The sequence below is a fragment of the Dermochelys coriacea genome, chromosome 15 (genome assembly GCF_009764565.3).
Source record: "Dermochelys coriacea isolate rDerCor1 chromosome 15, rDerCor1.pri.v4, whole genome shotgun sequence".
Taxonomy (NCBI): domain Eukaryota; kingdom Metazoa; phylum Chordata; order Testudines; family Dermochelyidae; genus Dermochelys; species Dermochelys coriacea.
The window spans coordinates 10,976,504-11,001,464 of NC_050082.1; the positions used below are offsets into that span (position 1 = coordinate 10,976,504).

General features: G+C 40.0%; 1 protein-coding gene across 13 annotated transcripts in view; it reads right to left on the reverse strand.

Moving 5' to 3' along the window:
* The window catches only part of EIF4ENIF1 (eukaryotic translation initiation factor 4E nuclear import factor 1), a 38,564-nt gene that overhangs the window by 3,001 nt on the left and 10,602 nt on the right, over positions 1 to 24,961 (reverse strand). For 2 of the 13 annotated variants that reach the window (XM_043498041.1, XM_038372688.2), the window contains exons 5-17: positions 24,348 to 24,643; positions 20,439 to 20,640; positions 18,363 to 18,559; positions 14,487 to 14,622; positions 13,956 to 14,135; positions 11,367 to 11,596; positions 8,526 to 8,597; positions 7,852 to 8,035; positions 7,259 to 7,338; positions 6,572 to 6,711; positions 5,397 to 5,481; positions 2,530 to 2,662; positions 78 to 419 (exon numbers count right to left, since the gene is read on the reverse strand). In XM_043498041.1, coding sequence (XP_043353976.1) covers positions 78 to 419; positions 2,530 to 2,662; positions 5,397 to 5,481; positions 6,572 to 6,711; positions 7,259 to 7,338; positions 7,852 to 8,035; positions 8,526 to 8,597; positions 11,367 to 11,596; positions 13,956 to 14,135; positions 14,487 to 14,622; positions 18,363 to 18,559; positions 20,439 to 20,640; positions 24,348 to 24,643 — 2,277 coding nt within the window. The remainder of the gene's footprint in view (positions 1 to 77; positions 420 to 2,529; positions 2,663 to 5,396; positions 5,482 to 6,571; positions 6,712 to 7,258; positions 7,339 to 7,851; positions 8,036 to 8,525; positions 8,598 to 11,366; positions 11,597 to 13,955; positions 14,136 to 14,486; positions 14,623 to 18,362; positions 18,560 to 20,438; positions 20,641 to 24,347; positions 24,644 to 24,961) is intronic. The other 11 variants (XM_043498046.1, XM_043498052.1, XM_043498044.1 and 8 more) reach the window with 10 other exon arrangements.

Below are 24,961 nucleotides of genomic sequence, written 5' to 3' on the forward strand. Positions count from 1 at the left end.
TCTGTGCTTCGAGGCTAGGAACAAGTTTATTTTGAAGTTTCACCCCAGCAATTAAGTGGTACAAGTAAAAGGATTACCTGCTTGCAGCAGAGGAAGATGTTGTGGATGCATCCCCTGTGCCAGCATCCTTTGGACCAATCCTGGATGCAGTTGATGAGTAGGTCGTACAATTGGTACATGGGGAACAAGGGGTACTTGGTGAACAGGACGAAGGAAGGGAGACCCTGGTACAGGGGAGGCTGTTGTAGGAGTCTTTCTGCCAGTTGATTTAGGCCTGTAGTCTTGTTCTTTGGTGCAACGGTTTGGCTGAGAAAGCGGTGTAGAACATGCAGAGCGTTGCAATGCAGCTAGTTTGGTACCTATAGCAGGTGAAGTATCTTGATCTGCATTCTCCACCAAGCTAGCTGATAGTAAGTTATCTGTAGTCAAATTAAAATAGGACTTCAATCTGATTTCTAGTTGTGCAATGTACAAAAAAAGACAGAAATGTCTTAAGCTAGGTATGGTATTTGCTAGACTATCAATTTCAAGTCTGGAAGATGTACAAGAGTCTGAGTTTAGTCAGGTATCTTACTACCACTTGTCTCATCTGTCCTGGATTCCTTCAGAAGTCAAAGGAAAGTTGAGGAAGCAATGAGAAGAGTCAGTATTTGAGTTAAAAAAAAATCCACTGTTAGCGTCTCAGCTTTATTAAATTCATGCTGAACACACTGAGCTAGGTCTGAAAATCTAGCTCAGTACCCTGATGTCCCTCAAGCCCAGGTTCTTCAGATTAGCTACATGAGCCTACCAACAATGCCCTTGTAGCTCCAGGACTGGATGCACTCTTTACTGATAGAGGAGCATGCCTGGAAATCTAGTTGGAAAGGTTATAATTTAGAAATACAGCTAGATTTGACTAAATGATAATTGTTTTGCCAGTAAGTTTGTATTCTTGGGGAGATGCCTCCAGTCTTAACTACTGGAATTAATCACATGCAAATTGGAGGCAGTCCTTACTTTTTGCACTCAGTCCTTAGCCCCTTGGAGACTGGGGAACCCACAACCACACAATATTTCTAGAGCAGGGGAGGGGGGAGGGAGAAAATGCACAGGATTAATCAGTTTTCCCAAAGATGAAAAATTTACAGGCAAGACAAGCTTCTCGTTTAGTAAGCCAACTTCCATAAAAATTTAACTGCTAGGAACAATCAACAAGTATGTTGAGGAACAGAAGTAGTTACACAGGAGGAAATATCCTGGTAACCAAGGGCAGGGTCAACAAAGGATGCCAAGTCCACTAATGTTTAGTGAAGGTGGAGAGAACTAAGCTGCAGCTTTTCAGATCTTAAGAGGTCTCTCCTCTCCCACAGAGGCTCCTCCATTGCAGCAACCTCTAAGCTGAGTCCTCCATCGGTGTATACTCATGCCAATTTTAAGGTTACTGGCTTAACAATTACTCCAGACCCCAGCTCAATTTGTAGTCAAGTTACAAAGTTAATCAGTGGATGGAATCTAACCATGTGAGGCAGAAACATCTGAGTAAGAGGTGCTGTAAGGCTGTTTACATCTAGCCACATTAAATTCTAAAATGCGATGTGAGAGGGGTAGATGTTTTACCCAGGTAGTCATCTTAAAGAAATCTTGTCTGGCTCTTGATGCCATTATAACCCCCTTCACCTCTGTAATCTTCCATTGCATTTGAAGCTGGTTCTACAAACCATATAAATCCTATAAGGTGCAGCTGAGGTATCAAAAAAAATAAAAATCTGCTACTGGATCACTGTGCGAGTTAGAAAGCCACCTTTTACCATGCTATATTTAGTCAGCTGAAATGACTGTCAAAGGGAATAGAGGTAAGGGCCATTATTTCATTTGTGACTGGTCAGAAGCAGTTGCAGAATCTTCACCATATGATTTCTCAGTTCCAGTTTACTCTTCTACCATGCTATTTTTATTGAGTCAACCAATTGCAATTTTGAGCATTTCTTCTCAACTTCTGCTTAGGACATCCTTTAAGCAAGGTGACAAGGATCTACTGAATAAAATCTCAGCTGGCAGAGCAAGTCATTTAAGGGCAGTCTCAAGAGTTCTAGATTGCACCTGATCCCCAAGAACTCTTCTCAAATAAGTAAGAGATGGAAGTGTGTCTAACATGGTAAAATACTCAATTCCTACCAACCTACCCTTTTCTGATAGGTTAGAAGCCAAAAAACCCTGTTTGCAAGTCTAAGCCATCATCAGCCTTTAGATTTTCAGGTCATCCTTTTAGGCACCACTGTGCAACTGTATCCAAGAGAACCAGACCTTCAGGAAAAGAGTTTATCAAAACACAGTGGTGGGCTTTTGCTCTGGGAGAGGTCAGTTAGGTTCCTAGTAAGAGGTACAGGAAGTTTGAAGTACATCTTCATAAACACATTGTCCTCGAGGTTGGGAATGTCTTAACACTACTTTAGAGACCAGACTAATTTAAGGAGTAGGAATACAGAAGGCTGGAATCAAAACTTGTGAATTGTGAATCTGCCTTCAAGAACAAAGCCATTACAGTACCTTCATGTGTCCTTTGACCTTCATCTTTACTATCACTGGCTTTTATTTTCCCAGAAACTGTCTCCTCCTTATTTTTTTCTTTGCTTTCATACATCTTACGAATCACTGAGGTAGGTGTGAAGGAAGGAGAAAGCTGTGAAAAAAAACTGCTGGTGAGCAAATGATACCCAGAACAGTAACTTCTCACTTAAAGTCGTCCCAGTTAATGTTTTGTTGCTGATCAATTAGGGAATATGCTCAGTTAAAGTTGTGCAATGCTCCCTTAGAACGTTGTTTTGCAGCTTTGTCCACCGCTTGCAGGAAGAGCAGCCCGTTGGAGTGAGCTGGTGGGGGCGTGGAACCAGGGTAGGCTCTCTGCTCCAAGTTCCCTGCTCCCCAGCCACCCAATTGCCAGTTGTTGAGCTGTCCCTCCCCCCACTGCCCTGGAGCAGCTCCTGGGAGCCTCCTGCTTGCTGGGCAGGGGAGGCTAATGTTAGGTTATCCCCCTCCCCCCACTCCTGCCCCCTTAGTCACTTACCCCTTCTACATATAGAGCAGGGTGGGGACAGGACAGAGCTTGCTGGCTGCAGCTGCTCTCAACTTCCTGATCTTTTTAAAGGCAATGTACTTAGAATGGCATCAGCATACTTAAAGGGGCATCTCTCCCCCACACACAGGGGATGGGCCTATCTGCAATGCTGTCTCCCCTCCCTCCATTTGTGCTGCCTTGTAGAGTGTGAGTCTACATTAACAAGGTTTTAACCCTTGAGGGCTAGCCCATGCTAGTTTATTTAGCAGTAAGGCATTCCCTGGGAAATATCCAGCCCTCTTACTTCACCATCTCAATCAAGCTTCACAATCATTGCTGTGTACAGTATTAAGTTGTTTGTGAGTGAATATATATATAAAAAAGTTTTGTCTGGTGAAGACAATTTCCCTGGAACTTAACCCCCCATTTACATTAATTCTTATGGGGAAATTGGATTCACTTTACCTAGTTTTGCTTAAAGATGCATTTTTCAGAAACAGCTACAATGTTAAGTGAGGAGTTACTGTATTAGGCATTATATCTGTTAGTGTGCAAATGCAGAATTTTTTCTGCAACCATGCACAAGGTCACATGTATCCCAGTAATCAGTATTTTCCCTTCAAACAAGCATTCTGCACTTAAAGGCAACATTTCCTGTCATGCCTAATGTGGTTGAGTCCCCAACCCCAAGATTTTTTGCTTGTCTTCACCGTCTGCTTTTACTTTCTTATAAATCTCATTTTACCCAAAGTATGCAGAAGTGCATGAGTTTACTTTGTACTAGAAGAGCAGAGATTTAGAACAAGGGTTCTCATTGTGTATAAAGGATTTGTCTGCACTTGACAGGCAATTCAGATTGAGAGGGTATGAATTTAAAGCACAGTAGCTATTCCTGAATAACTCCATATGGTGACAAGAGGGCCTTATTCTGGTTTAGCTCTAATCCACCTTCAGTGATTAACTCCCAGTGTAGACAGGCCCTTAGATTCTCATGAAAGCCACTTCCCCTCCCAAAATTGCACATCTTTGTGGCAACTATAACAATTGCTTACATGGAACCAGTTATTAGGTAGGTGTATTTTTAGCTGTTTGATGCAGTAGCTTGAAAGAACTAGAATGTGGTGGCCAGACTTCTTGCTATGGGCCACCAGCAAGTGCTCTGCAGACCAGCTGGAGAACTACTGTCCTTGTATCAAAAAGGGACTTTTCTGTACTGTAGTGCATATTTTACTTAAACTCAAATGTCAAAACCTTTATTTTTGTTCAATTGTGGATTAACTGATCACAAAACTTTCATAGATTTAAGTCCTACATAAATTCAGTTGAATTAATTGCCATTTAATGTTTCTACTAAAGGCCCAAATTCAAGAGTAGTTAAGATTCTAGATTCTTAACTCATGATCTGATAGGCCAAAAAGTTTGCCCACTCCTGCTCTGAGGGCCACATTGGGGTTCTGAAACTGTATGGAGGGCCAGGTAGGGAAGACTGTGCCTCTCCACTCAGCCTGGCCTCTGCCCCCTTCCCAACCCCACCCCCTCCCAGGACCCTCCTGCCCCTAACTGCCCCCCCCCCTCCATCCAACCCCCCTACTCCCTGTCCCCTGACCCTTATCTGCCCCTATCTCTCTGACAAGCTCCCTGGGGAATCCCATGCCTATCCAACCACCCCCTTCTCCACGACTCCCTCCCCCTTATCAAGCCCCCTGCTTGTAGCCACACTGCCCAGAGGGCTGGCAGCATGGGGAGCTGAAGCTGTGGGGGAGGAGGTACAGCAGGGCGCTGAGAACTAGCCTCCTTGGCCAGGAGCTCAAGGGCCAATCAGGATGGTCCCATGGACTGGATGTGGGCTGTAGTTTGACCATCACCTATGTGAGAGCACAAGTGCCCAGTATTTTTTTTTTGGGGGGGGAGGAGAAGGAGAAGAGAATGGGACAGAAAAACAACCCAAAAACAAAAAACCACCCCCCATGTCCTTTTATGGTGTCCCAAGTCAGGAACTCAAACATTAAGACACCTAAAATCACTAGTCATGAAAACTTAAAATTAAGGATTAACATGAAAGCCTGAATTTTCATATTAAAATCAATACAAAAGGCTGAAGACATTGTTCCAAATCGAAGAGGAAATCCAAATGAGGTTAAGGAAGTAGAATGACTAAAGCTTGGACGACCATATTGTATATGGCCATCTGATGTGCCAATAGAGATCAACTCAGAGCCACAAGTAGCTATTCTCAAACTGCATTAATCCTACTATAAGTTATTTACAAGGTATTTCAAGAATGGCAATTAATATGCTGCTTTAAAGTTAACCCTCCTCTCCATATTAAGGAAACATTAACATTGATGCAAGTACTGACCATGCTAGTGATGGATGCAGTAGGAGCTGGAGAAGATGCATTCCCTCTGTGGCCTGGCGCTGGAGACTTAGTCATTCGCTGCTGCCTATGAACAGACATGAACGTTAGGAGGTGAAAGCAGCATTATATATAGTCTTGGTAATCCTGCTTTTCACCTTTTTGATGCTTAAAAAAAATAGGTATAATTTAGGATATACCAAAATTAGTGACTGCTCAGGTATCAACGCAGTATTTCCAAATTTCACCCTTTATAGATCACACTGCCATTTAAGTGCCAATAATTTCCTGCTTCAAAACAATGAAGCAGTCATTGTGCTGTTCAAGAAAGAAAAAGCCCCTACAGCTGATTTTTCCTAATCACTATTTTCACTTTTGTGGGTAAAGGACTAGATTCAATTTTCTATCGAGTAGTTTTGGTGTTTAGTTAAAATTGTGTGAAAATCTTATTTTATAGTTCTGGTCTTTATAGCCATTAGCTTCTGAATAAGCTTAAAATGTCATGCATCTTCCGGTAGTTCTAGTTTTTTTGGCTTCTCATTCTATAAGTTCTAATTACATTAGAAGTAGGCTCTCAAGATGGGTGCTTTGCTCTAAAGGGTGTTTAATATACCTCTGTCCATGAAAGCCAGCCAAGATGCTAGACAACCAGCCTTCCAGATGGACATAGCAGGTAACTTAGAGTCATAGCAAAGAGGTTATATGTGAAGTGGATGGCCTGTTTATTCACAAAGATACATTTATTTCATGCTATGCTTGAGCTCTATTGCTTAGAAAGCAAATTCCAAGATCAGCTTTATTTATTACTTTGGCCTATGGCAATGCATACACTTGCACAGGCCCTGAGCCACAAGAACAAGGTGTTTTACTTGTCAGCTGCAGTTACAAGTTCAGGTTTTTCCATATGATGTTTAGTAGGACTGTTTCTTTATCTTCTATGACAAATTCTGAAATCCTATTTTCTAGTCAGGCACATTAAATCCGCTTTACATCACACCATAAGCCAATACAACTTCCTGGCAATAAGGCTAGAATAGGTGCCTTGAAACTGAAGTATCATTATTGAGGAAGGGTAATGAGCAATGCGCTCCACTGAAAAGGAATGGGGCACAGAAAAGGTGAAAGACATGCACTATCATAATTAAGTGTTTTCCAGTCAAGCAAGTTTAGAATCTCACCTGTTCCTGAAGCCATCTCTGCTTTTGTCCATTTGTGGTTTGCCAAAACCTGCTTGGTAGAAATTTGCTGCCTGCATGGCTAAATCGTGTGGTAGAAATAGTCCCTCTAAGGCAGCTTGCTGTATCTCCAGTGGACTCATCTGAAGTCAAGGAGGAGGCGGCATTAGAATCTCAGTGAAACTTACTTATTTTTTATCCCAGATCTTGCACTATTCCATAAAGGGAAATACAAAGGTTTGAAATAGTTGGAAGTATTCACAACTACACAGTCAACAGGAGTGGCAGACATTTTTATAATTTCATCTGAAAGTTAAACTTGCACTACTGAGTTACTGTCTCCAATTCATCTCAATATACTGTTGCAAAAAAGTACACTGTTCTAAAGACATTTGAGAATGGGCCCACTGGGCACAGCAACAATGTTATCGGACTGGAAACGATGGCAAGTGCATTCTCATGATCTAAGGCTGAAGCACATCTCCCCCAGGAGCGCAAGAGTGAGCTGAATATCATGCTTCATCAAAACCAAGGATTGATTCAACTACAAGTAATATCTTCATGTTAACTGCCAATATGAAGGAATTAGCATTCCATCATTCAAACCCCCTACATTCCCAATAGGTCCTGCAAGAAATTGTTAAAAAGGTGCTCATTAATATTTAAGTTTCAGAAATCACTGAATCTAACCTGTGCAGCAACTGGACTCATTGACTTCCGCATCCCCTGAAATGGATCACTGAGCAATTGCTGAGAACTTGGTCCAAAACCTACAGAATGACGACAACTTTATCAACAAGTTTTAGAATAGACATTTATCCTCTGACTCCAGCCCTCTCCCCAGTTACCTTCCTTGATTCAAAAAGGTGGTTAGATGGGATTGCTTTTGAAGCTCCTCAATACCACTCTAGCTTACTTGCAGATCTGTGCAAAGCATCAAGGCATTTGCCTCAGCTGCCCTGGGAAGCAAGCTATGCTCTTTGCACTAGACTGTGCCAGCCAGTGCCTGAAAGTATTTTCTTGTTCATAGTACTGTGATCTATTGTATAAAGTAAAATTAATCTTTAATTTGCAGTACTATCAAGGTCCAACCCAGTCAGTTTGAGTTTTCAGACTTGCATTAGCAGCAGATGGGATTCTTTGAAGAGGCAGAGGAGACAGATGGCCCTTAATGTGGTCACCCATTAAGTGTTAGATGTTGCTGACTAAAGTGATTCTCTGAAAGAGAATCTGTCTCCTCTTCCCTATAAGAAGTTCTGCATGCTAGAAGCAGTCTTGCTTACCAATTGGTGAGGGGATCCTATGACGGAGGTAGTCTGCAGAAGCAGCCCGAGTTGGAAACACCTGTGAAATTGGAGGAGAAAGTGCTCTTTGGCTCAGCAAAGATGCTGCAGGTTCCAAGCCACCTATCAAGCCACTAAGAACATTAGATGAAGCAGGTCTGGCAATGGGTGGACCAAGAAGCTCCTTGGAGGAAAAAAGTAATGAATAGCAGTCAAATATTGACATTTATAGAGTCTTCATACAATCTGCAGACAGTAGTACTTGTGCCACATTGACAGCTATACACATACAACGTAAGTGTGTACATGAAGTCTGTCAAGTTAAGTTTAAGTGGCCCATCCAGCTTCTCTTTAATAGAAGAAACTAATCTCTGTAATTTTACTGTTTTTCCTCATATGAAAGTTCTATTGTCTGGAAAGGGTGAAGTTCTGTTCCAATATTCCAGACAGTTGTCTGCGGCAAGTTTTGAATAGCTAGTTCTCAATCTTGTCAATGATTTAGTATGTCATCTCTCCTATTCACTTTCCACTTCTGTCTGATGGGAATGAATCTGACTATTGAATATCCCTATTGCAATCCACAACATGTGTAAAAATCCCATTTTGGGATGATCTTTTGCTTCTCACACAAGAGTAAAGGAGCATTTCAAGGTGACAGTCTCAAAAAGAAATACCTGCAATATGTTCTTTGGGAGAGGTTGGCCTGGGATCTCAGGAGGAGACATCAAGTGGCTTTCAAGGCTTTGCTAAGTTAAAAAAAAAGTCTCACATCCACATGTGGTTTGTAAAGATTTGATTATAATAGAAGCTCAGAACCCACACCATTCCCATAACTTAGGCGACATTCACCACAAGATGTAGTGATAAAGATCCTTGTACATACTTCATTAAGAGTCAAACCACCTTCTTATCCCACTGATAATTACAATTTCATAATTCAAGTCTTTGGTAAGCACTGCTAGCTAAACAGCTCAGATGGGTCCCAGTTAGAACTGCTGATTGTAGGTCTGACTGAGGTCCAACAGATTTTCTAAATGGTCATTGAGTGCTCTCAGTGCAGGCTTCACTAGCTTTTATTTGCTAAATTGCATAGGTAACTAAATTTGTGAAATACGTTGTCAGTTATGCTATAGTTGCCATAAGGATGCTGGGAAATTGTGGGTGACAGGAGTCAGTCCACCATATAAAAAGGAGGCAAGATTTGATCTAGAATACTTCAAGTTCGTTTCTGATGCACAAAATTGATTATCTATGGGGATGTAAAAAATTAACCAAGTGATTAAATAAATTAAGATGCCCGACATACCTTGCTATAAATCTTCCCACTCACCCAGTTTGCTTCTGATCAAAATACAATGTTGAAGCTTGAATGAGTAGTCCAGCAAAACAAAAGATACAAAATAGCAAAATAACCTTGCCCTCTCATCCCTCTTTCCAATATGAGTGACAATTATGTTGAAATAATTTAATTTTAGTACATTAACAGATAAATTTTCATTTAATATACAAGTTACAAACTTTAACTATACAAGACTACAAAAAGAAAGGAGTACTTGTGGCATCTTAGAGACGAACTAGTTTATTAGAACATAAGCTTTCGTGAGCTACAGCTCACTTCATCGGACTAGCTCACGAAAGCTTATGCTCTAATAAATTTGTTCGTCTCTAAGGTGCCACAAGTACTCCTTTTCTTTTTGCGAATACAGACTAACATGGCTGCTACTCTGAAACCATACAAGACTACATGCCTCGATAGTCAACATTTGGAAAATCAAAGGGTTTAATAGATTGGGACATGGAAAAGCCCTCTTTTTCTACTACTATCATGCACATACTCCAGTTCTTAATTTGTGCAATCCATTATCTCAGAGAAACTTCCAATTCCAGCAGAAAGACCAGTACTGAATGAGGGCATTTATAGTGTAGGAAAACCTCTATTGCACTTAGATGGAAATAGTTTGTTCCAAGAGTCTTTAGAGACCCACAAATCAAACTTTGTAGATATGCATAAACTGGTGTGTGTTTGCAGACTGGAGAGAAAGACTGCACTGGACTAGATGAGAAAAGCTGAACAGTGTGGTTCTTTTGAACCGTATCTAAAGACGGTAAGTGAGTTGTACGTGTGTCTTTGTGCCTTCCAGATTAACTATGGTCAATTTCTGGTATGTTATCTTGCTAAAATGGCAAAATACAATGTGACTATAAAACTAGGCTCACAGGAATAATTCTACAGGCCAAATTCATACCTCAAGTTACACTTCTGAAACCCCACTTTCTTAATTTTGCCTTCATATATGCTTCTGCATTGAAAGTTAGAGGTTGGATAGGTATAGTGAAGGGTGTGAGTTGGCCTGAGAAGTCTTACTAGTGATTAAGAAAAATCACTAAGTTGACTTTCAAATTCCAGGTTGTTTGCAAGTTTGGGAATTAAAAAGAACAAAAAAAAACAAAAAACCCACCAACTGACACTTGATCTGAAGTTAAACAAATACATAGGACTCCATATTCAAGTTTTGCCACCATTTTTACAATATGTAAAGATCCATTGGTTTAAAGTGCATTTCTAGTCCCAAGTCAAAATAATGCACCAAATACTTCCTACTGGATACAGAGATCACATTTGTTTTCTGAAAGATTATTTCAGTCTACCTCATGTTAGAGATGGTCATGATTTACTCCATTAAGTAAAAAGTGGAGCTATTTTAAAATTTAACATACAAGTCTTAGTATTGTAAACTGTATCTGCATTACCACAATTGTACAAATACTCATTGAAGCCAAGAGGTTTCAGAGCACCCGACTATTACAAGTATTACTGCTAGCATCTGAAGTAATGCAGGAGGCCAAACTGATCTCAGTGTTTCTACTGGGGAAACTGCTCCAACAGTTCCACTAACACAAAGAGGAAACAAAGCAGTATTAGGTAGTGTTCTCTATGAGGTCATTAACACATGTGCTTTGTGCAATGTGCAACAGAAATAAATCTTGAACAGAAAGATACAAGTTACCCAAAAAGTTATGCCTTGAAGGGTTAAGACTAAGTGCAGAGATAAGCCTTCTCCCCTAACCAAAATGGCCATTTTTTGTAGCATGAGATGTGATGTAGAACTTTGCCTACTAGCTTGTGGGTCAGACTGAGCTGTCTTCCTAAATCTTCAGTAGAGGTCCACTTGTGAAGTCTAGCATCTGTCTGATTAAACACTATTAAATTTTAGCTACCAGAAACTCTTAGGAGGTGTTCAGCTACAGACTAAACTGACAAACATGTACATACCTCTTCTGATCAGCAATCCCCTACATGGAAGGGGTCCAGTTGCCAACATCTCCCCAGAAATAATCTCACTTAATATTACTAATTTCATTCTCAAGGCCAGTATATTTATCACCACCCCATCATATCCAACCAATGGTTAATATGAAATCAGAAGAGTCATGCTGAGGCGCTTCCGGTTCATTTCCTGTACCTTGTCATGGATCCATTTATATTTTAGTAGCATCAGGAATTTGTTACTTACATTGACCTTGGGCTGTGATGGTAGAGTCCCACTTGCCTTCATGCTGCTGACTAATTTATTAAACGCAGACATATCTCCCTCTTTCTTGAGCTGTCTGGAGCCAGCCACATTCAGTGCTTCTTCCATCTGCTGTGCCATGAATGGAGTAGCATTTTTCCCCTCCTGGTCCATTTTCAGGCCTTTTAGCCCAGCTTCTACTTCTTCCACTGAAAGTACAACTCCTGAATGTGCTGAGAAGTGGAAGGGGAAGACAGTTAAACTAGGTGCTCACTTTACAAGCATATGCACCAGAGCATAAAAGGGGTGGGGATGGGGGGGGGAGATCTGGTGATGTGCCATGCATATGTGAAACTAGTTCTGGCTGTACCTTTGGTTTCAAACCACTGTTGAGCTACAACATTCTCATTCAAAATTAAAAATAACCTGAGCCATGAACGATTAGGCACGCAAGTCTTTACACGCATCTTTAAATTTTAGCTGAAGTTTAAGCTCTCCTTTATCTTGAGACTTGAAGTTTAGGAAGGGAAGATATTTCATTCTGCAGTTTTGACAGACAGTGGATTCTTAGCAGGAAGTACAGTCAGCTAATGTATTAGTGAGGTTTTTTTAAATACAGATTGTAGATTTAAATCAAGTCATTTGCTATTGTGTTACAAGTATGCATAGATTATAATTTATCTTATACTTCAGGAAACCAGACTTTTACAGCCATATAAGTGATGGCTATTGTTTGAAGAGAAAATACATACCTGGAAATATACATACTTTAGACAATCACATGATTAGAATTTGAACTGCATATGTTTTCAACCAGGCTTAAGTTTCCCAAAGAAAACTAAAGCCATTATGGATCATGGGAAAGATTTCTAGAAGCACCAACAAAATAAGGAACAAGCATCAGTAAGTACTGCTTATTATTTTCCTCCATATACCAGTGCCTGACATCCTTGGGTTATGCACTGATGTGAACAGATGGCAACATATATGGGTACCTTGAAGAATAAGGGCGGAAAAGATAGGAATGTCCACTGGGTTTCTGTAAGAGACGCTGGTCTGGAAAGATGACTTACTGGAAGTATGGCTATGAGGCAGAAGAGGGACAGCACATCACACTATTCTGACATGCACTACAGAGCATGAGGGAAAAAGCTGAATCTTGGAGGAAAGACTAACAAATAGAGAGACCACCACCAATAATTTCTCAAGTGCTTAATTAGTATTTTATCATTGGGGACCCTCCCCCATGTCAGGTACTTTGACATAAGAGTGAACAGAAGTCTGCTCCATAATTTGGATGTCTTTATCCTTGTTCTGTGATGAATATGTAACAATTAGGCTGTTGTGGTAAACAGAAGTCAGAGCAGAATTCTACGTTCAGATTTAGTTCAATATTTGTAAGCCAAATTTGGGAGAGCTTTCCTCCAATGTTCACCAGGCACTTCCTGTTCCCCAAACTGGATGCTGGTCATAAGTGTTTGCAATACTTGTTGGATGAATTCCTGTTCCTCCATAATTCCATCACACGCATCAGGCAGCATTTCAAGTTTTGCTTAGCACAGCAATTTAAAGTTTACATGGCAATACATGCTGCTTGCCAATACGACTGAAAGATTTGGAAATTAAACCTCAAGTTTAACAGTATGTGCACTTGTGTTCTGTTTGCATATGCACATGCAACAGGCCCATTGAGCATGCAAATTGGCAATGTGTGTGCATGCACTTAAACCTGTGCCTAGTTAAAACTGGCACTGAATCTATTTACTATAATTAACATTGAAAAGGTTGCATCTGACTTCAGTAGATTTGAAGCACTATGGAAGGAAACAATTCCCTTCTTAATTAGATATTGGTTTAACATTGATACAATAATTAATAAAAGTCAGTTCCAATCCCTGTTGCATTCCTACACTACTGGAGTTGTTTTCCCTAGTAGAGCAGTTTCTGAAAACATGTTTATGAGCCACAATTCTTTGAAGACTTAAGTGTACTTTTAGACTATTGTGCCAGAAGTGTTGGTAAAGTTTCCTGAAATGGTTTATGGGAAATTGTACCAGATATACCTGAAAAAGCTGCTCTTTGCCCTCATGCACCTGAAATTCATTGGTCCCATTTTAGATACTGGGACTTCCAGGATCACTGTGATCCAGCATACTGGTACTTGGAAAAAAAATAACTCATGGTGCAAATTTTAGAAAGAGCTGCACAATAAGAATTCAAGTGTCAAGTAAGTTTAGGAATGCTGGAATTTTACCACTAACATGAAGACCAGTCTAGATGCCAGGAACAGTAAAGCTGGAAACTCATTTATACATCAAGATTTGCGCAAATCTTGATGTATTAAAATAGCACAGGCTAATGAGCATGTTCATGGATGAAAATCCTGCTGATGTCATCCTATGATTAGGATGGAAAGAGTCAGTGATGGAATCAACGTAACAGATTTGTGGGCCAGTGGGTTTTCTGAAGTGTAAGTAAACTTTTAGTACTTCCTACTTCTGAAGCTCAGTAATCAAGGTTTGCCAGATCAAGGCAAAAAGGTTTTCCAGAACGCCACCACAGGAACTCCACAATATCCGAAGAGGCACTTACTGCTCTCTCTAAGCTTTTCCTTGTTGGCTGAAAGACTTGAGAGGAGAGGTTTTAAGTCCACTTTGGCTTTCTGTAGCATCTCAAGGATGTCCACTTTGTTTTCAGAATGGTCTTCCAATGGAATGGGAGCAAAGTAGTTTCCAGGGTTCTGGCCAGGGGAGAGAATTGCTTGCTCTAGACCTGAAACAGCAAAACCAGGAGCACCGCCACATCAATTTACCAACTAAATGTCTCAAGATGACTACATACTGGCTACTAAGCTTAATACTTCACTGAAAACCGTGACTCTCACCCCCTGCCTGAGATCAGCTGGAAAATAGAGTGAGAAGTGATGAGATCTTTTGCAGATGAGACTAAAGCTGTATACTCCAGCTGCTTCCAAAAGCACATTTTTTGAACGATTAAACTGTGGAAAAGTTAATTACCGTATATTCTTATCTACCATGTTCTCACTGAAAGAATGCACAGGGAAAATGAGGAGACATGAGTAGAGATTAAACGACACTACAAAAAAAAGTTAGACAATTTTACCTGCCAGCCTCTCCAGTTCTTCATGTGGTGTGGATCTCAGGCTGCTAGAGTGACTTCCAGAACGACTAGGATTAGAGAACCACCTACTGAACCTGCTAGAAGACATCGAACCTTCCCCCAGCACATCCTCTATCATCTATATCATGGGGAAAAGAGAGAGTTTTAGACAAAGTCTAAGCAGGAGAACGAACGGGAGGGTCTGACAGGTGAGACACTTACTGTCAAACCCGTAAAATTCCTTTGCTGCTGCTGACCTGATGTTACCTTCCCAGAATATAGAATTTGAAGCAGATTTTAAGCTTCCATTTGTTCTCCCCCCCCGAAGTTGCACCGTATTTCTGTGTAACCAGTGTGCTGGCATAATCAATCATGCTTTTTCTATCTGTTCGAAATGAAGTCTGTTCCATATTTTATATTCTGAAACTGTGATGAAGCCATTATTGCCAATTCCATGGTACCAGGACACCTGACAGATGAATATTCAATTGCCAGAACCTTCTGTCATTGGTCCAAACATTAACTCCTCTCACAAGGGCTAACACCTGATTCTATGGCTCAGTGACCTATGATGAACACTCAGGTTATATGAGGTCAAGTGAAGAGGGGCCCACAAAAAATACTGTATCTTCTGCAGAAACAGGAGGTAAGCCCCAGTGAAGAAAGATACTCTAACATTTAGAAGTGGTTCTTCAGGAGAAGGAAAGGCATATTGATGAGATCCTGTATGGAAGCTTATACCACCACCTGTGTTATACCATGTTGGTTATCCAATCACTTTCAGTTCTGTCAAATATTGTTTGCAGAAGTAGTAAACAGGAACTACCTTACTCTAATGGAGAGCAGTAGAGAGTTCATTCATTCTTGGAGATTACTGATGGTCAGTTTAACAACTGAAGCTTTTTAGAAGCTAAACAGCCAAGTACAATTCTATGTCAGTGCAAGCCACCTTGTCAGTTCTACACTGGTCACTAGAAGTAGTTCAGAAGCAGTGATATGTGGCAAGAGACCATTTTAAATGATGTAAGCTAAAGCACTTCCATTTTGCAAGCTAGTTTTCACTAATGCATATTTGACTGGTATAAAATTAATTTTTCAAAAAAAATCTCTGCTAGAGTCCCAAGAGAGTCAAGTTTATCCCAAGCAACCTTTACTGTCCCACAGCATGGGACCTCATTCACGGTGTAGACAAGGCTTTGTCTATTTAATTTCCTTGGTGTTTCATTCAGTCCAAGATAAGAAACTCAATTCTTTATCAGATGAGCCAAGCATGAAACCATTTCCTTGTGGTTGGCATCTTGATGCCATTTGATCATACATGTAAAGTTGAAAAAAGTTGAGCTGGAAGAACCTGAACAGTTCTGTAGAAAGGTGTAATCTTTATCCATTTCATATACATCTATATGGTACAACCGGGAAAGTAATAGTCACAAGATTGGCTATGGACAGAACAACTGCTAATAGGTGGAATAGCTTTTAGAGCACAACATTGTGCATGAGACTAAATTTGTAGGCAGTTGGAAAACTGGAATACTAGTTTTCCTACTATGTGGTCACTGAATCAGCCACTGAAGTTTCTGCACTGAAGCAAAACAAAAACAGGCATCATCCTGAAAGCTCACAAACCAGACAGACAACCTGGTTTGTCACCACCCCTATAGACTTAAAATTCCTGTCCTCTTAAGTTTGATGCACCATTAAGAACATTTATTTGAAGGCCTTTCCATACATTATACTAGAAAGTTACCTTTATTATAAAGTAGGCAAGTATATTCTGCAGGTATCTTGAAATAGAGCAATAAAGTTGGTTCCCACCACACAAAACATTAAGCCAGGATTCAATTTTCAAGCCCCAGTGTTTACATTTTGCAGCCTAATCACTCACTTATTTAGGATACATTTCAATAATTCCACTTCCAAGGAAACAAATTTCTACTTTCCCCCCTGTGAAAACCACCCTGTCACTATCCCTTTCAAATCCTTCTGTAACATTACCCGATCTAGTTCTGACCAGAGAATTGGGATTGAAAAATAATTGTTCCTCCTACCTACCAGTTTAGTTGGCTCAATGCTGGGAGGGGCAGAGATAAATATGGATGTGTAATTTCTATTACTAGCCTCTTATGAAGTAGCATTTCAGCCTATAACTTATTTTGCTCTTAAGTCACAAGGACTAGTTTGTTTACAGTGACATGAGGGAAAGGCAACTTGTAATGAAATGGGCCAGTTACAGTTTATGACTTTCTAGAGACAGTTCTGGAAGAGGATTTTGCCAGTCTATAGACAAGATATTGGTCCATGATTTGCAGGCCAAGACTACTTGTCACTGCAGCCTCTGTCAAAAGCCAAAATAAAGTCCATCAGTACACAAGAACTAGGGGGCTACCAAAAGAAAATTAAATAGGCAGCAGGTTTTAAAAAACAAACAAACAAACAAACAAACAAACAAAAAGTACTCAGACAATGCAGTCAACCTGTGGAACTCTTTGCCAGAGGATGCTGAAGGCCAAGACTAACAGGATTTAAACCCCCCCGAAAAAGCCACACAACCCCCCCCCCCAACTAAATAAATTCATGCAGGATAGGTCCACCAATGGCTATTAGCCATGACGGGCAGGGATGGTGTCCCTAGCCTGTTTGCCAGAAGCTGGGAATGAGTGACTGGGCATGGATTACTTAATGATTACCTGTTCTGTTCTTGCATTGGCCACTGTCAGAAGACAGGATATTGGGCTAGATGGACCTTTGGTCTGACCCAATATGACCATTCTTATGTTCTAAGATTCCGTATTGTTAATGGTTGATTTGCACCACAAGTATAGTCTTTCAAACTTGATTTACTTAGTGACCAACTACAGTTTATGGACCTCAGCAACATAGCATCTATCAAACATATTTGTACTTGTGTTGTCAGTCCATTATCAAAATGCAGTAACTACTCCAGATTTTCTTAGAGAGGAATCTAGTTCTAGTTAAGTGAAGATTTTCTAGAACCACAGGACAGGCGAATGCTATTGGCACAGCTTCATACTTCAGCCTATAATCTGACACTAGTTACTTTTGGTATCCATCCTTCTACCTCCCATAGGGGCTTGTTTAGTTGCATTTTATATGGAACAGTGCCTCTGGACATTCCTTACAAGATGAAGCCATGCTGGCCCATAAGCCCTGTCAACTAAGCATGAGACATATTCCCATGTCAGTTTATCCATAATACTACCACAGCATCTGCTATATAATCCATTAACTGGATTCAATTTGAATCCATCTTCAAAGGCTGATTTTAACAGCCTCTTCCTTTACTGTACAAAGTTCCAGAGGTTGTCTGCCTCTTATTTTGAAGTGTTTGAGAATCCATGATTAAGATGGATATATTCTAATAGACTAGAAAAAAAAAAAAAAGAGACAGTGAGTTTATTTTTAACCCAAGTACAGTGTCTGAAGGAAATCCAACCAAAAAAAGTTGATGGGAAATCTTTAGCTCCACCATAACCATTCCCTGCAAATACTGTGTTCTGGAACTCTTAGAAAAGAGATCCATAATATTAACTCATGCAACCTTTACCAAGAGGGTGAGAAAAAAAAGGAATTAAGTTGTGCCACATATTAAGTGCTTCTTTTAAACCCAGAGACTGAAATTGTAATCCAAGAAGGAAAAGCCATTTTAGAAGCAACATCTTAATGTTTTACTAAATGGGCTACAATATGTACTTCATTTGACAAATCAGGATGAGAAAGTTTCCCCAAATCTTGAATATTCACATTTTAAAATGTCAGTATTTACAAGGGCCAAGAAACTTTTCCATAACAAAAAAAAAGTTTTTAGTTCAGAAAAAGACAGTAGTAGCTAAAGATGGTGCTTCTGCCACATGTACATACCTGGCCTAAAACCTCACTCACCGAAGCCAAACCAGGAACACTCTTATCCAGGTTAAAGAACTCATTGAAGTCAAACTCTCCTGGAGCTGGTTCTTGTAGAACAGCTTCCCTGGGAACTTCCTGATCTGCTGCAGTTTCATGGGCAAGGACAGACTGCACTTCATCCTCTTCTGCCACTCCACCATTGCATTCTATTCCTTTGAGAATAAAAGCATGTAGTTAATTGCTCCCGATTAAGAGACCAGAGGAGAATTATCTACTGGTTAATCCATAGGATTGGGGTTCAGATGTGGCTTTTGTTCCAGACTGATCTTGCTAACTGCATGATTTTAACCCAAAGAGCACAAATAGGAATTGGGACTGATTGTGCTAATTAAGCTTTGTACAGATACAAGAATTCCTGACATTAAGATCTTGGAATCTGTTTCACCTACTTCAATCACTATATAAATGAGGTACAAATCCTGTTTTTAAACAGCTTTACTAAATTGCCACAAGCTGTCTCTTTTCTCAGGTGTTCCAATGAGCCTGCTGCATCATTGCTGCTCCCGTAACTACTGCTTCACCCTGCCAACGCCACAAAAAAAAAAAAAAGACAAAGCCAACAAACAGCCATATGTTTGTTACTGAAAGTGTCCACAAGTTGTCTGGCCTCCTTAGCCCGCTACGCTATGCTGGCAATTGCCACTCCTTGTCTGAGGTGGGGGAAGATAGGCTCCTGCTGCTTTTCTCCCCCCAGGGAAGACCATTCCTGTAAGGGCAAGCATCATATGGACTGGCATCTGCCATGATTATAAATATTCTATTTAGGGACTTATGGTCCCATCATTGGGATAACCACCAAGAACCTCTCAAGTATTTTCTGACAGTCCACCAAACAAAAAAAGGTATTGGTTTATAGACTATTGTACAATATCTGAGACTTATCTGCTCTGAAGAAGCAGTAGTGCTGTCATATGTCATATGCGTAGTGCTGTCATATGCATAAGTATCAGAGTTTATAGTCATTAGAAAAAATCTTATGGATCTTTAAAGTTTACTGTGTCCCTTACAGAGCTGCAATAATCTTACTCTATCGAAGGTTAGAAGACTGATTTCCTCCTACCCTTCAGTCATGTCTTCAGTTTAGTTCTCCGTGTTAATTATGGCTATGTAGTTTGCTAGAGAAGTTAGTACAGGGTCATAGGGAGTTTATTATTCTTCACTTCAGGAAGGTTTAGGAAGTCCTCAGGTCTCTACAAGGCCACCACTGTGGGTGTGGCATTTTGCTATGAAGTACACTTTATTAAAGCAGCATGCCCAGTGCTCCTGCTAGGAAAGGAGAATGAATACTGCTGTTCCAACCCCACAACCATGGCAGCCTTCTCAGATTGGTGTGAAGCTTCCAAGGTTGCTTCTTCAACCAAAGCAATATCTAATTACTAGAGAGCAAAGCCAGATGTAGTCCAGGTGGTAGCATGCATACTATCCTAAAGGATCACCAGGCAAAGGTATTACTGTAAGAATCTTACAATCTTCTCCCCCTGGAGAGGTTGTACATGATTTACCTCATGACCACCACCACATTCCAACACTCCCAGATTTGCCAGAAGGTAAATGTTATTTTTACAGCAAAAAGATAGTTAAAACTGGCCTTAAGTTCAGTTTTTCAGAATGATCAGAAGCCAACCCATATAGTTTATCATTACTCAATGGAGGACTGAGGTTTTTGGGAAAGCATGAATACAATTGCAGCCCTCAATGCTGCTAAGTTAAAAATCCAAGACTGCTACATTTGATCTAGTTTTCCCATCTATATACCCATTAGCCAGGCTACAATGATATCATGGAGGTCATGGTTCCAGAGACCCCCTCCATGGTCCCCCATCCCCAGCTGCTGGACCCTCTTCCCTCATTTTGTCAGGGACAGGTCATGGCTTCTGTGAATTTTGGTTTATTGCCCAGAACCTGTCCATAACTTAATAGGCAAGGCTACAATTTGTCATGACTATTTTTAAGTATTACCAGACAAAGTTTGCCTTCCAGCTTGAAGTCCAAGAGAACTCTTCTTGCCATTCCAATTTGGCTGTTACATACCTTCCTTCAGAGAGGTTGTGCGTCGTCTTGTTCGTTTTCGTCCTTTATGATCTTCCTCCAATATTTTATCATCAAAGCCAGTGAGCTCAATGGTTTCAGACTGACTTGTAGGTCCAGCAGAGAACCACTCTGGCTCTTCCTCAGTGTAGGAATCATTTCTTCTACGTTCCCCAAAGACACGTTTACTATCCCCAAATTCCCTCTGAAGTTTGTAGTTATAGCATGGAGAAGGAAAATCAGGAAAAAAAAAAATTAGTATGTTTCTCAAGAGTTTGTTTTCTTCCTATTGGTTTAGGAGCAATAGTTCTATTTTAAATGTTTGCAGACAAGAGATTGTAGATAGAATGAACCTATGAGATCTTTTAATGCATCTCCCTGCCAATTGGATCAGTATGCTTTTTAGCATTCTATCCAATTAAGTAGATCAGTGAGCTTCTGTTACTTAAAAGCAAGCTCTAGTTTGTAAACTGTATACAATTGAATTTAAGTCCTATTACCTACTCTTAATTCTCATATCCTACTTAGGTTGTTAACTACTTACAACTCTCTTCCCTGACCTGTATCCCATGGTATTTATACAGATGTTCAAGGAGTATAAAGTAACATTCCCCTAGTATGTTTTGACGAGTTAGACATTTAGTTCTTATTCTCCATCCCCTAATTATTTGTTGCTCTTTTGTCAACATACTTCTGGTAATGAGCTACTTAAATGAACTATAGTCACACTACTAGGGCCAAACTATTCACTTTGCACTAACATACTTCAACTCCCTAAAATTGTGTGTCTTTTTTGCTAGATTTGAATCAGAGTGATTTAAGTCAACTGTTTAAATCAGCAAGCAGGAAACCTGGATTTAAATCAATTTTAAAGTACAAACAGAAAAACATGATTAGTTTCTTTATGAAAGAGGTTGATTCTCATTGGTTAGTAACCATTAACATGCTGATTTGCAACTATATATAGCTTCTGCACTAAATTTGGTATCTAAACACATTTATTGTTTTAGGAAAGGGTACATCATTTCTTGTTTATTAGAAAGAATTTTACTGGTGATTTGTATTAAGCTGTATTTGGATGGAAATTAAAATGCTGGTTTTATGCTTAATTGAATTTATAAAGCAAAGCTCAAGTGTGCTGATACACAACAAAAGTTTATCAAAACATGTTTTGCATTTAAAAAACTGATTAAACAATGGAAATATGATCTTTAGTAACCAAAAAGAATCTCCTTCAATATTTTCTAACTAGCAAATTGCATCCTTTGACACCCAGTTTTTATTCATAGATTGGAAGAGGAAAAAACCAAGCTCTCCTGCTTTTTCTACTTGCCATAACTTGGAGCCAACTAGTCATCCAACTGAACTACCTGAATAAACTCAGTGTTCTCTGAATCTTCATAAGCTGATTTAACACTTCAAACAAACTCTGGTTCCAGATGCTTACCTAGCAAGTTCCACCAGTCGAGCATTTCTACTTTCTTTAAAGCTTGGCAGCAACCATGCTTTTTTATTTAAACTAAATGATTGGTAAGTTTAAACGTTAAGTTGCCTTTTTCAAATTAACTAGGTTTATTTAAAAAAGTTTAAAATCCACCATTTTTTTGTTATCACATTACAATGCAAACTTGTTCCCCAGATATGTTAGTTTGTATTCCCCCACCTCCAAGGAGAATATTTTCTGCCCATTTTTCATGACTCTGTATTACTTGTGTCAGCTGTATTTGCAACATCACCCAATTTAGTATTGCAGAATCATTAAACACATTCTCTCAAAATCAATGAGAGCACTAGACCTAATCTGGATTCCTCTGATACTTTACAATTCCATATAGTTATATTTTATCATACTTGAGAATACATTTAATCAAATGCACAAGGACATTTAGTGAAGCTGAAAGGCAGCAAATTTAACAGCTAAAAGAAAATGCTTTTTCACACAATGAACAGTTAGGCCAGGGATGGCCAGCCTGTGGCTTTGAGCTGCATGCAGCTCTTCAGAAGTTAATATGTGGCTCCTTGTATGACCATGAGTTCCACAGGCTAAGATACCATGGAGGTATCTTAACAGGACTCGACACCTATATTAATATCCACAGTTGCTCTAAGGATTAAAACCAAGTTTTGGAAGATATATACATGCTCATATTTCAGGGCACAAGTCACTTCCAAATGGTGGGTAAGAAATTTAGCTTCCAATTAAGTTATGAAATGGGTTTCTTAAAGAAAACTCTAGCAAGAGAGCATGTCACCTTCTACAGACAACAAAAAATTCTGTTCAAGCCACATTAACTCAGCTTTCTGATAACACTATATACTAGGTAGGGTTTACTCTGATGGAACAAGAACTTTGGGACCAATCTTATTATTACTGACCTTGGCACAAAAAGTGGGAGTGTGCTAATAAAGTTTGCAGATGATACAAAGCTGGGAGGTATTGCCAATTCGGAGAAGGATTGGGATATTATACAGGAGGATCTGGATTACCTTGTAAACTGGAGTAATAGTAATAGGATGAAATTTAATAGCGAGAAGTGTAAGGTTATGCATTTAGGGATTAACAACAAGAATTTTAGCTATAAGTTGGGGACGCATCAATTAGAAGTAACGGAAGAGGAGAAGGACCTTGGAGTATTGGTTGATCATAGGATGACTATGAGCTGCCAATGTGATATGGCTGTGAAAAAAGCTAATGCGGTTTTGGGATGCATCAGGAGAGGCATTTCCAATAGGGATAAGGAGGTTTTAGTACCGTTATACAAGGCACTGGTGAGACCTCACCTAGAATACTGTGTGCAGTTCTGGTCTCCCATGTTTAAAAAGGATGAATTCAAACTGGAGCAGGTACAGAGAAGGGCTACTAGGATGATCCGAGGAATGGAAAACTGGTCTTATGAAAGGAGACTTAAGGAGCTTGGCTTTGTTTAGCCTAACTAAAAGAAGGTTGAGGGGAGATATGATTGCTCTCTATAAATATATCAGAGGGATAAATACAGGAGAGGGAGAGGAATTATTTCAGCTCAGCACCAATGTGGACACAAGAACAAATGGGTATAAACTGGCCACCGGGAAGTTTAGACTTGAAATCAGACGAAGGTTTTTAACCATCAGAGGAGTGAAGTTTTGGAATAGCCTTCCAAGGGAAGCAGTGGGGGCAAAAGATCTATCTGGCTTTAAGATTCTACTCGATAAGTTTATGGAGGAGATGGTATGATGGGATTTTGGTAAGTAATTGATCTTTAAATATTCAGGGTAAATAGGCCAAATCCCCCGAGATGGGATATTAGATGGATGGGATTGAGTTACTATAGAAAATTCTTTCCTGGGTATCTGGCTGGTGAATCTTGCCCATATGCTCAGGGTTTAGCTGATAGCCATATTTGGGGTCGGGAAGGAATTTTCCTCCAGGGCAGATTGGAGAGGCCCTGGAGGTTTTTCGCCTTCCTCTGTAGCATGGGGCATGGTTGACTTGAGGAAGGCTTCTCTGCTCCTTGAAGTCTTTAAACCATGATTTAAGGACTTCAATAGCTCAGACATGGGTGAGGTTTTTCATAGGAGTGGGTGGGTGAGATTCTGTGGCCTGTGCTGTGCAGGAGGTCGGACTAGATGATCAGAATGGTCCCTTCTGACCTTAGTATCTATGAATCTATGAAACTGTCAAACTTTTGGGATACCAGAACCACCAAAAATTCCTTAGTCATCTGTTTCACTCACTCAGGTTACTGCCATAAAAAAAGTAACCACCATCTGACAGCTGTAAAAAGGAATCTTAAAATCTCAAGATCATCTAGTAGATAGATAATCCAACACCAGAAGCCATCACAGTTGATAATCTCATTTGAAAGACCAGGGATTGAGACCACCCCCACCCCATCATTAAATTTATTATGAAAAACAGTCATGAGAACAAACCCTGAAACGCTTGTCTTTGTAGTCCCTTTCACGATCTCTGTCCCTTGTGTCTCTAGAATCACGTATGTCCTTTTCACCACCCCGGTGGTCTTTATCAAAGTTGCGGGCAGAGATGATTCTTCCACTTCCAATCCTACGTCCACCAACAACACGAACACCATCATTCTCCTTCTCCAAAGGACTCCCTGCTCGACGTGAGCCGACAGCTGCAGTCACATGGCAGCCTCCTCCAAAGCTCCGCCTTTGGGGACTTAGGACTACATCCAAATCATCTTCTTTCACCCTCTCCCTAGGATCTGCAGATTGGAAGAGTAGTATTCTAGAGAAGCTATCTGTGTTATTTTGATAACAGATTAAACATGAAAGTTTGACAAGTAGCCAGTGGAATTACAGAGCCCATTTGTAAAACACCGGAATATACTCAAGTTTTAGCTACAAGTACTTGAAAATGGATGTTGCTTTCCCATACTTAGGGGAAACAAAGTGTTCAAGTTAAAATGGTTTATATCTAATTCATGTCTAGAAAGCCATATATCATTTCCAAGTAGTTCCTTGCTTCAATCTTCCAACCTCAAAGTACTGCCACAAAAAGCATGCTGAGAAGTGAAGCATTA